The sequence below is a fragment of the Ursus maritimus genome, unplaced genomic scaffold (genome assembly GCF_017311325.1).
Source record: "Ursus maritimus isolate PB19 unplaced genomic scaffold, ASM1731132v1 scaffold_19, whole genome shotgun sequence".
Taxonomy (NCBI): domain Eukaryota; kingdom Metazoa; phylum Chordata; class Mammalia; order Carnivora; family Ursidae; genus Ursus; species Ursus maritimus.
In genome coordinates, this window is record NW_024424341.1 from 56,705,761 (window position 1) to 56,717,001 (window position 11,241).

Consider the following 11,241-nt stretch of genomic DNA (forward strand, 5'->3'; position numbering starts at 1 on the left):
GACCTTCATCTTCCGCCCGTTCCTGAGCCCCCAGACCCAGGCTTCCGGCCAGGTGCACGTGGCCTTTTGGAAACCTGGGGTCCAGCCACGAAGATGAGGGGAATGGCCCTTTCCAGCCCTAGGACTACGACTCCCAGGAGGCCCTGGGGCCTCTCCCTGGCCAGCCTGAGATGGCTATATGGGAAATGTAGTTCCAGAGTTACACATTTGCTCACTCCCTCCTCCACCTTCTCTCCCCAGCCCAGAGGGGATTGATGCCAAGGTTCCAGAGGAAAGAAGCCTAGAGCCAATACTGAGAAACTGGGGCTCTACGGGTCTCCTTTTCTGCATCATTTAAACAGGCCACCAGAAAAAACAAGCAGCACGACTCACACAACTCTGAGAACAAGAGGCTGCCAGATCTGAGCAGGACAATACCCCTAGACACGAATAAGAGTCCCTGGTAGTTCCAAACCTTTCCTCACACTCACACACACACACACACACACACACACACACACACACACAGAGAGAGAGAGAGAGAGGAATCCAAAAATCCTGCAGAGACAGGAGTTGGCGATGTGGACCTTTAATTCATACCTCCGCTCCCCGACCTGTGGCAGCTGAATAGGGAATGATCCCTCAAAACTCCCTGAGAAGACTGAAAAGGGGGTCTGCATTCTTCTGGACAGATAGGAGATGCGATCAGAGTTGTCTGTAATAAAGCTAGCTAGCCACCTTCACCCCCTTCAAAAAGCCTCAAGGCGTTCCTGAAATCTGAGTCCAGAATCCCATCCTCCTTGACCAGACCCTGTGGTCCTTTCTGTCTGGGTTTGAGGACAGCCCGGGGTCTGCATACCCTCAGATCCTTTCACACCGGAAGCCAGATTTAGTGGTTCTGTGAAATCGGGGAGGGTAGGGGAGGGGGCAGACCGGGCTGGCAAAGGACACAATGCCAGCCGCTTTCTGCAAGCCCAAAGAAACATTCATGCTGGCTGAATTCCAGAAAATCGATCCCATCCCCCCCACCCCACCGCAGCCCAACGGCAGAGGCGGAAGGCGGAAACTTCCGTAATTGGGCAAGGCGACCTTAACTCAGAGCCACCTTGTGGGGTGCTTGTCTTTGGCAGTTTTTGAGCTAAGAAAAAAAAAAAAGCGTTCCTACATTTCTGGAAAACTTTGCTCCAGAAGCTGCTGCACTTCCGCACCTCCCCCACCTCCCATGGTTTCGCCCATCTGCTCAAATTGAGTCTTGGTCTTTCTTTTTTTTTCAGGGGCTGAGAGGTCGGGCAGATCTCAGGGCTGCTCACAGCTACAGATAGTTTGTCTTCCACCAATCTTTCTGGCAGTGGCTGAGGCATTGAGCTTCGGATTGTACCTTCCTGACATTCTGGTGGAATTCCAGAACCCATCCCCTCTGGAAAAGCCCTGCAGGATTCTTCACAGGCACTAGAACTGACCCTCTCTAGAACGACTCCCGAAACACAGAAGAGGAGTTGGTGCGTGCTTGCTCTAGAATACCCACAAATTCCTTCCGTCCTGGGGACTGAACCTCTCTTCTAGAAAAGACGAGGGGCAACATTAGAAGGGGGAGTTGCCCATTCTTGGAGTGCGGCCATCTAGAAGTACTCTGGATACGGGCTGGGAAGAGCAGGTAGGCATGGCCTTCTAGAACTGACATGAACCTCTCTGGGCATTGCCAACCAACAGGAAAAGATCTTCTGCTGGTTCTAGAATGTCCGACAGCTACGGAAAGCCCTCCTTTCTCTCCAGGTCTAGCCAGCTAGAATTCCTCTAGAAATGGGGGCCCGCCTGCTGCAGGACTACCACCACAAGCTTCTCCAGAAGTTGCCAGGCCTCTGGAGATGCATAAATGCTGGTCCCAGACTGATGAGAGATTCCAGAAAGTCTCCCTGCTGCTCAAGGCCCCGCCAGCTACTGGAGTGCAGACAAGTCCGCATTAATGCCCACCCACTCGGGCAGGAAGGCGGCCTCGGGCTTAAAGATCTTAAGGAAGTTGGAGTCAGGCAGGGTGAAGTTGGCCAGGTAGACAGTGTCTCCACCGGCCAGGTAGGCGGCCCAGAAGCCAAAGGTCCCAATGGTCATGATGGTGTGGTTACACTGCATAAGCAGCGCAAAGTCCTTCCCTGGCGAGCCTTCCTGCCCGTCGCCAGCAAAGATCACATCCCCCCGGGAGGCGTCAATGTTCTCCCTACACCAGGCCATGCCGTTGCTGACGACCACGAAGACGGGGGCTTCATGCCGGGCCCGGAACCAGTCCATAGCCTGCTGGAGGTAAGCGCGATCGCCCACCACACCCTTCCAGCGATGGGGCATGACTTGCAGGTAGTCTCCCCGGCGCACGTGCACGCCCACAAAGGTGCGAGGGCGGTCCCCCGTGCGGCGCAGGCGGAGCTGGCTCAGTAGACCCTGGGCCTCCTGCCGCAGGTGCTCATGCAAGGTGAACTCCCGACGGATCTGGGCGCGGAGGTGGTGGAAGAAGGTCCAGGAGCAGGGGAAGCCCGTGAGCTTCAGAAAGGCGTCCTCCAAGTGGGTGTAGTCCTCCGACATCCAGTCATGCAGCTGCAGCTCCCGCCACAGCGTGCGGCCGTCCACCTCGGGGGCCAGCACCGGCAGGGTGATGCGGAACACGGGGGCCAGGGTGGCGTGCATGGCGGGAAAGATGAACGCCTGGCGACCGTTGAGCTGGGCCAGGGCCAGCAGGGTGGCGTACTGCCCCATCTGGTTACCGAAGCGGCCATCTGGGTGGATAGTCCAGATTCCTGAGAGGGAGGCAGGGGGCTTGAGACAGGGAAAGGAGGAGGTGTTGGCGGCCACCGGCGAGCCTGACAGGCAGAAGATGGCCACGGGGGGTGACAGGAGGCGGCGGTCTGGACACAGGGCAGTCAGGTCTAGGGCACTGTGAAAGAGGTCTTGTTGGATGTGGAGGAGGAAGATGGCTGAAAGAACACAGACTAGCAGGAAGGTCAGACAGAGCTGCCGTCGGCTGGGGGCCCACATGCCTGCACGGGGGAAAGGTGAGTTAGCAGGTGCTCAGAGCCCGAGGATGAATGTCAGGGAGTGGAGGCTGGACAGGAGGAGGATACTAAGAATTTGGACTCCTGGGTCCGAGGGAAGGGGGATCAGGGCCCTGGATCTGATGGAGGAGAAGCGGGNGGGGGGTGAGCTTGGAATTTCAGGGGATGGGGATGGGAAATTGTGCTTTCCAAAATAGCAACGGTCTAGCACCCAGCATCTCATCTCTGCATCTTGGAATCTGGCTCCCCAGGCCCTTAAGGCCCACTGAAGTTGGGCAAATTTCCACCAACTCCTTTCTCAGATGGGGGTGGGGGTTGGGGAGGAGGTGGGCAGCCTCCACCATGGAGGAGACAGGCCAAGCAGAACAAGGGAGGCTGGAGGCCCAGACTGGATGAGGGATCTTGGTTGCTGGAAGAGCAGGAGTTTCGGGTGGGGTGGACACTCCCGGGGTCCTAAGGGGGAGAGGTTGGGGGTGCGCCTCCCCGGACTGAAGGCCCCGGTTCCTGGGTCCCAGGCATCTGCAAGTCCCACTCACCTGAGCTCCTGGCGGACTGCGGATCCGCAGTCGGCTTGGCGAGGCTGGAGCGCGCCGTCCGCAAGTGCAGCCCACATCCGGCCGCCCCCGGAACCCCGAACTCCAGGTCCCAAGGCTCGACAGCCCTCCCCTCCATGCCTCTTCCCCCGACTGGCTCCAAGGGCTCGGGGAGGAGAGGAAGGAGATGGGCGCGGTTCCGAGGCTCGCAGCCTCCGCCCCTCCCGGGCTAGGCAGGTAGGTCCGAGGCGGAGCCCCGCCCCCGTCCTGGCGCCCCAGGCTAGGGTGGGAGCCCCCGCCCCCTGCCCTCCCCAGACCCGGGGACCTGCGCCCAGGCCCCTCCTCGTCGGCCTCGGCCAGCCACAGGGCTCTCCGGGGCCGGCCTACCTGGCCTCCAGCAGCCGCATCCTTCGGTGGACGTGGACTTCTAGCGCCCAGACGCAATGCTGGACCCAGGTGTTCGGGTCCATCGACTTCTGCCCCTTCCCCGGAGCCCGGGCTCACAGTCTGCCCGGGGTACCTGGATGCGCGGAGTCCGGCCACGCCCCGGCCGCTAGGGACGGCCCCTGGACACCAGGCCCGGGCGGGGAGGAAGATTCTCCGCCCTCCGCCTCGCCCTCCCGGTGGGGGTGAGGAACCTGTTCGCCAGGCTGCTCCTGGAGCGGATGGAAGACCTCTTCCAGCTCTCAGGGTCCCAGACGTGGGAGCCTCCGGCCCGTAGGTGTCCCCGTGCACACCGAGGGCCGCTGATCTCCCAGGTTCGCACCGTGCGTCTGCAAATTCCAGAGTCGCGGCCCCCAGCCTCTCCTACGGAGGGAGTGGAGGACCTGGCGCATGACAGCTCCTTTCTAGCCCGGCGCCTCCCTGAGGCAGCCTCTCCCCCGAGCACGGGACGGAACAGGCGGGAGTGGAAGCCAGTTTCTCTTCCCAGCCTCCCGCCGAGGCTGGGGCCCCAGGTTGGGGTTCAAAGGCTTGGCTCTGCTGCACACCTGAAGTTGGAACCATCGTCAGGGTGGCCCTGCCCACAGCCACCCCCACCCCGGCCGGAGCAGGGTGACCGTGGTCGTTCTATAAATCAAACCCAGGAAGCTGACGTCACTCTCCAGAGATTTGACATAAACGTCTCCAGACCCAGGGGTCCGGCCCCCAGGCCTCTCCTTCCTCAGACCCAGGGCTTCCAACCCCAGCCCCCTCCTCCGTGGGAAAAGTTCAGGCCTCCAGTGCCCTCCTCGCGCTGACCCAGGTGGCCAGCCTCTGTACCTTTAGTTTCCAGGAACCTACCCACCCCCTCATTCCCTTTGGGCTCTTGCCTCTCATTTCCCCCTCCGGAGCCTGGCTTGGCTACCAGCCCTGAGTCAGAGACTCTCGCCCTCCCCCCTGCCCCAAGCTAGTTTGAAAGCACCTTTCTGGGCCTGGGGTAGCTTCTCTGGTGAAAGAAATTCCAGGATTGCATCAGGGAGGAGAGAAAGGCTGGGACGTTTGGTGCAGGTGGGGCGTCTGGGCTGGGGTTGGCGAGGTTGAGGTCAGGATGCCTCTCCCTGCAGGGGATCCCTCGGTCATGTGGCATTCTCTGTCTTCCTGATGATCAAGGAACGTCAGCCCGTGACCCCCAGAAACCTAGAAATTCAGGTGGCATGCAGAAATTCCCGTTACGGGACACAGTCTGCCTTGTCAGCCAAGGAGGCAGATTTCCAGGCATGCCCGCAGCCCTTCCCTTCCTCAGACTCTGGGGGTCCCGGCCCCCAGCCCCTGTCACCCAGTTCATCAGACCCCTGTCCCCGTGATTCCTCAGACTCGGGAGTCTGGAAGGACCCCCCTATTGCATCATCCGTTCAGCCAGATCTGGCCACCGTGGAATCCTAGCTCCTGCCAAGTGGGTCAAATAGCATGGGTCAGGTGTGGGGAAGGTGATTGGGCGGGTCTGTCTGGATATAAATTTTGGAGCTCCTGCATCCATTCGAAGAGACCTGCGTATTCTGTTCAGCTGGGAATCCACGTGCAAGAGGACCCAGGCGTTCAGGCTAAACAGTGGTCCGTGGATCTGCTCACCCAGACAGCCAGGCTCTGAAACAGAATCTATACCATTGCGCTCGTCAAACCCCAGACCCCAGATCTCGCCTGAGGACGTGAGCCATTGATGGGCTGGGATGAGGCCAGGTCCGAGCAGCTGGGGCTGTGGGTCCCTGTGCTGGCTGTCCTTTTGCTGGAAGCTTGCCAGGCACACCCTATCCCTGACTCCAGCCCCCTCCTCCAATTCGGAGGCCAAGTTCGACAGCGGTACCTGTACACGGACGATGCCCAGGAGACAGAGGCCCACCTAGAGATCAGGGCTGATGGCACAGTGGTGGGGGCTGCCCGCCGCAGCCCAGAAAGTGAGTGTGTAGACCAGGGCCTGGTCTGAGGGAGGAGGGGCCGGAGGCCCGGACCCCTGGGTCTGAGGAAGGAGAACACTGAGGCACGGCAGTCCTGGGTCTGAGGGAGGAGGGCTTGGGGGCCTGGATTCCCGGGTCTAAGAGAGAGGGGCCTGGGCAGGGGCCCTCTGAGTCCCCGACCACTTTCTCCCCTCAGGTCTCTTGGAGCTGAAAGCCCTGAAACCGGGGGTCATTCAAATCCTGGGAGTGAAAACATCTAGGTTCCTGTGCCAGGGCCCAGATGGGACACTGTACGGATCGGTGAGTTTCCGGGGTCCCCCTCCTTGTGCCCCACCCTTCCTCCTGTCATCTTCGCCCATCTGGGGTACCAGGTCTGGCACCTGGGGCCTGGGCCAGGCTTGGTCCTGTGCTCTCCACGTGCCCCCATCAGGCCAGCACCCCTGCATGTGGGAGCTGACCTTGTCAATGTTTATAAGACGAGGAAACTGAGGCTTACACAGGGACAGGCCAGGTGCGAGTCACGAGGCCTGTGAATGACAGAGTGGCCTGAGAGGCTGAGTCTTGTGACTCCGAACCCCTGGTGGCCACATGGGCTCCTACATGTCCTGTTCCTGCTGGGCTCAGGGTTGCTCTGAGGACCCATGGCCTGTAAAGTGACCATGACCCCTGGGTGGAAGCCAGACTCCCCTGTCTGGACTCAGAGAGACTCGACTGGTCCCTGCGCTGGAGTATTCCTCTCTGTGAAGTGGGGACGGGGAGGTGGGCCTTGCAGGACGGCCCAGGGGTGAAGGAGGAGCCTGCTTCTGTTTGTGTCCCAGAGGAGAGGGCTGGGGCCCTGGACTCTGGATCTGAGGGAGGAGGGGCTCCCCCAGCTCCCTTGGAGTGTCTGGACTCCTGTATCCTGTTGGAAGAGAGCACTCTGTGGTCTGAAAGAAGAGAGAGCTGGGGCCCTGGACCCCTGGGTCTGAGAGGGGCGGGTGCTGGGGTGCTGTACGCCTGGGTCCTGCAGCAGAACGGTGTGCAGGAATCCCCTATCTCTGATCCCTCTTCTCGTCCCCTCAGCTCCACTTCGACCCCGTAGCCTGCAGCTTCCGGGAACTGCTTCTGGAGGATGGGTACAACATCTACCACTCCGAGACCCTCGGCCTCCCACTTCGCCTGCCCGCCCACAACTCTCCATACCGGGACTTGGCGCCCCGGGGGCCTGCCCGCTTCCTGCCCCTGCCAGGCCTGCTTCCGGTCCCCCCGGACCCCCCAGGGATCCTGGGCCCCGAGCCTCCCGACGTGGGCTCCTCGGACCCCCTGAGCATGGTGGGGCCTTCGCAGGGCCGAAGTCCCAGCTACGCTTCCTGAAGCCACAGGCTGTTTATTATGGGGTCTCCTCTTTATTTATTGGGTTATTTATCTTATTTATTTTTTTATTTTTCTTACTTGGGATAATAAAGAATCTGAGAGGAGGATCCGAGTGAACCTGTGTGAGTGTTTGAGGGAGGATACGGGATCCGCTTCCTTGTCTCCCATCGACCCCAAGAACCCCGGCCCCCCCATCGCCAGGAGGCTGTGGGAAGGTCCCAGCTGCCCTCTGGGCCTCAGTTTTCTGCTCTGCTTTGGTGTCCCCAGGGACTCTGGACTATCCTTGCCCTTTGATAGGAGAAGGCTTGTTAACCTTTCACCCCCTCCAACTTCATGCTTGTGTTGTGGAACTATTTTTCTGAGGTACCTCAATAACAGGGGCCATTTAAACCATGACACTGCAGACCTACAGCCTCATGGGAGATGTAGTTTTCTGGGTCCACTTAGCACGAGGAATGGGATGACATCTGGGTCCTCAGGGCTGCGGCAGGGACTCTTGGATCCTAGGGGTATAATTGGTGCCAGATGGGACTCTTGGGTCCTGAGGGATCAGAGAGCTGGCCATCTGGACACCCGGGTCCCAGGAGAACAGGGGAAGAGGATCATGGAACTCTGGTCTGAGGGAAGGACTGGAGGAGACTGGGAGTTCTGGTTCTCAGGAAGAGCCCTTGAGGATCTAATGCATCCATCCAGGTGCTTATGGACTCAGGAGTGTAAGGACTGTCACAGACTCCAGTCCCAGTGAGTGAGCTGCCCATTCTCCCTTCCTTCCTGCAATCTAGATTTCCACACTGCTCCTCGGGTTATTTCCTGGTTAGGAAAGACAGGAGGACGGAGTTACAGATGAGACCTCCTCGGGGTTCATGGTCAGCGCCCTCTGGGTCCCGGGTGTCTGACTGACCACTGCAGCCTCTCCAGAGCTGTGGTCTTGGGCCCTTCATTTTAATTCCCACGTTCAAATGAGAGGAACATCTCAGTGGAAGGAGGATACCAGTGTGGGTCCTGGCAGGTCACAGGCGGGATTCAATGCCCAGAGGAGATGACAGTCTGCGTCCTCTGGAAGGACGGTTTTCCACTCTGATGGCATGAGGCTGGCTCAGGCGGGGGAAAGCGTTGTCATGGGAAGCAAGAGCCGAGATGCCACAAAACTCACCGGAAAGAGTGGTTTCATCCCTGGGGGTAACTTCGCCAGAGATGTAGGCTCTTCGTCAGAGGGGTCCATTTGCCTCAAGAAAGATCTCCATCGAGATCTGCCCCGTCACCTCTCACTGCTTCTAGACTCAATTCTGGCAGCTTCCAAAAGGTGAGGTGCAAAGAATGGTCAGTGAGGAGCTGCGAAGGGCACCAAAAGAACAGCAGGACCTCGCCCTTGAAATTGGCAGTGACCTGGGGAGCCAGTCTGGGAAGGGATCCCAGTAGGTGAATTTATTGGTAGAGATTCTAGACTCCAGTGTCAGCTCGAGGGGCTGGGGGTGCCCTTTGTGGGCTCTTTGGCTGACTGGAACCTGGTGTTCTATGCTTGAGATGCTGTAGGGAGGCCAGCAGCCTCAGCACCGCCTGGGAACTTGCTAGAAATGCATATTCCCGGCCCCAGAATATTCCCGGTGGAATGGGGAGCATATTATTTTCCCCGGGGCTGCCATAACAAGGTACCATAGACTGAGTGGCTTAAAACAACAGAGATTTGTTCTCAGGGAGGAGCCTTCTTTGCTTCCTCCCAGCTTCTGGCGGTCGCTGGCAATCTTTGGCATCCCTTGGCTAATAGACACGTCACTCCAATCTCTGTCCTCCAGTCTCTGTCTCCATCTTTATATGGCCTTTTCCTCAAGTGTCTGTGTGTGTCTGTGTCTAAATTGCCCTCTTATAAGGACACCAGTCATATCAGATTTAGGACCTAGTCTAATCCAGGATGACCTCATCTTAATTTGATTACATCTACAAAGACCCTATTTCCAAATAAGGCCACGTTCACGGGTTTCAGGGGAACATGAATTTCCTGGGGTTGTCATGGAACTCAGCACACACCTTGGCAGTTTCCTACCCTCATCTGGTCGTGCTCACCTGTAAGTATGTGTGGGCGGGGTGTGCAGAGTTCTTAAAGTTCACTCTTTGCTCTTTCCAGACGATGTTTAAAAATACAGCCTCTCTTGGGGCACCTGGGTGGCTCAGTCAGTTAAGCCTCTGCCATTGGCTCAGGTTGTGGTCCCAGGGTCCTGGGATCCAGCCCTGCATTGGGGCTCCTGCTCAGTGGGGAGTCTGCTTCTCCCTCTCCCTCTGCCCTGCTCGTGTGCTCTCTCTCTCTCTCGCTCACACTCTCTCTCCCAAATAGATAAAAATCTTTAAAATAAATAAATAAAAATAAAACCTCTCTTATTGGGGCATCTGGCTGGCTCAGTAGGAAGAGCACATGACTCTTGATCTCAGGGTTGTATGTTCGAGCCCCACGTTGGGCGTAGAGATTACTTAAAAATAAAATCTTTAAAAAAGGAAAAAAATAGGGGCGCCTGGGTGGCACAGCGGTTAAGCATCTGCCTTCGGCTCAGGGCGTGATCCCGGCGTTCTGGGATCGAGCCCCACAACAGGCTCCTCCGCTATGAGCCTGTTTCTTCCTCTCCCACTCCCCCTGCTTGTGTTCCCTCTCACTGGCTGTCTCTCTCTCTGTTGAATAAATAAATAAAATCTTTTAAAAAAAAAAAGGAAAAAAAAATATATATAACTTCTCAGTATATCAGCCGCTCCAAAATGTAGACAGATCTGTTTCCTCCCCCGCCAGTATGTGAACCTTTTCTCTCCTTTACTCCCAGAGTTCCGGCCAAAATCAATCTGGGTTCTCCTTCCATTAGTTTTCACAAAAATAGAGTCCAACCACTAAAAAGAAAAGATAATTATGTAACCGGAGAGAGGTGCTCATTATTGCTGTAACGGCAATCATATTACGGTATGTAAATGTATCGAATGAACGTGCTATGCGGCTTGAATTTATACAATGTTATAGGTCAACTGTATCTCAATAATAGCATTTTTTATTTTTTTATCTTTTTATCTTTTTTTGAAAGATTTTATTTATGTATTTGACAGAGAGAGAGAGACAGCCAGCGAGAGAGGGAACACAAGCAGGGGGAGTGGGAGAGGAAGAAGCAGGCTCATAGCGGAGGAGCCTAATGTGGGGCTCGATCCCAGAACGCTGGGATCATGCCCTGAGCCGAAGGCAGACGCTTAACGACTGCACCACCCAGGCGCCCCTAAATAATAACATTTTTTAAAGCATGGAGCTTTGTCCTTCCCAATGAGAGATTCTGGGGGTGCCTGGGAGGCTCAGTCGATTAAGCAGCGGACTCCTAATCTCAGCTCAGGTCTTGATCTCAGGGTCAAGAGTTCAAGCCCCACGTCTGTCTCCATACTCAAAAAAGACAGAGAGATTGTTGAGGAACTGTGAGATCTCAGAGGACACAGACCCCCACCCCAGCATCTTCCAACCTTCCTATCACCCCTGACAACCCCTACTATACTCATTGGAGCTGCGAGCCCGTACACACACACACACACACACACACCCACCCAAGATTTGAGTGTTGCTGTCCTAAGGACTCTCACCAAGTCCTCAGCCATGAAGGCAACCTCTCCTCTAGGGGTGGGGGCCGGGGGGGGGGCATTTCCGGGCTTGCTAATCCCCTTTTCTTCCTGTACCAGGACTGGTTCTGCCCCACTCACTTGTATTTCAGGGCTCCGTGGGGCTCCCGGGTCAGCTGGGGTTTGTGCAAGATGTCGTTTGTGAGTTTTTGCTGTCCTAGGTGCCCTACCTGGATTTGCTCTGTTGTTGTTTCGGGGGGGATGAGGCTGGGGGTGGATGTGGGGGGTAGGGGGTGGGAAGATTAAGAAACCGTGCCATCCAGCCTGAATCTCATCGTGAGGAGACCTCAAACATTTTCCAATCAGGAGACCTTCTGCCAAAAACAACCGGCCTTG

General features: G+C 57.1%; 2 protein-coding genes across 3 annotated transcripts; one reads left to right on the forward strand and one right to left on the reverse strand.

Moving 5' to 3' along the window:
- Positions 1–552: 552 nt before the first annotated feature.
- Positions 553–4,117, reverse strand: FUT1 (fucosyltransferase 1 (H blood group)). Of its 2 annotated transcripts, none has more exons than XM_040634269.1 (3): positions 3,938–4,117; positions 3,554–3,716; positions 553–2,762 (listed from the first exon to the last, which is right to left on the reverse strand). In XM_040634269.1, exons 2-3 carry the CDS (start codon positions 3,687–3,689, stop codon positions 1,915–1,917), a joined length of 984 nt encoding a protein of 327 aa, XP_040490203.1. In that variant the 5' UTR covers positions 3,690–3,716; positions 3,938–4,117; the 3' UTR covers positions 553–1,914. The 2 variants fall into 2 exon arrangements, with proteins under 2 accessions (XP_040490203.1, XP_008682736.2); XM_008684514.2 differs by having other exon boundaries at positions 553–3,002; positions 3,938–4,114.
- Positions 4,118–4,914: 797 nt separating this feature from the next.
- Positions 4,915–8,010, forward strand: FGF21 (fibroblast growth factor 21). Its single transcript, XM_008684516.2, has 3 exons — positions 4,915–5,922; positions 6,119–6,222; positions 6,985–8,010. The coding sequence occupies exons 1-3, from the start codon at positions 5,688–5,690 to the stop codon at positions 7,273–7,275; spliced, it is 630 nt and encodes a 209-aa protein (XP_008682738.1). The 5' UTR covers positions 4,915–5,687; the 3' UTR covers positions 7,276–8,010.
- The last annotated feature ends 3,231 nt before the right edge of the window (positions 8,011–11,241 follow it).

Coding starts and splice junctions, on each gene's coding strand:
- FUT1 (XM_008684514.2), bottom strand. CDS start 3,689: ATGGAGGGGAGGGCTGTCGAGCCTTGGGACCTGGAGTTCGGGGTTCCG. Junction 3,003..3,553: donor GCAGTCCGCCAGGAGCTCAG/GTGAGTGGGACT, acceptor TCCCCCGTGCAG/GCATGTGGGCCCCCAGCCGA.
- FGF21 (XM_008684516.2), top strand. CDS start 5,688: ATGGGCTGGGATGAGGCCAGGTCCGAGCAGCTGGGGCTGTGGGTCCCT. Junction 5,923..6,118: donor TGCCCGCCGCAGCCCAGAAA/GTGAGTGTGTAG, acceptor TTCTCCCCTCAG/GTCTCTTGGAGCTGAAAGCC. Junction 6,223..6,984: donor ATGGGACACTGTACGGATCG/GTGAGTTTCCGG, acceptor TCGTCCCCTCAG/CTCCACTTCGACCCCGTAGC.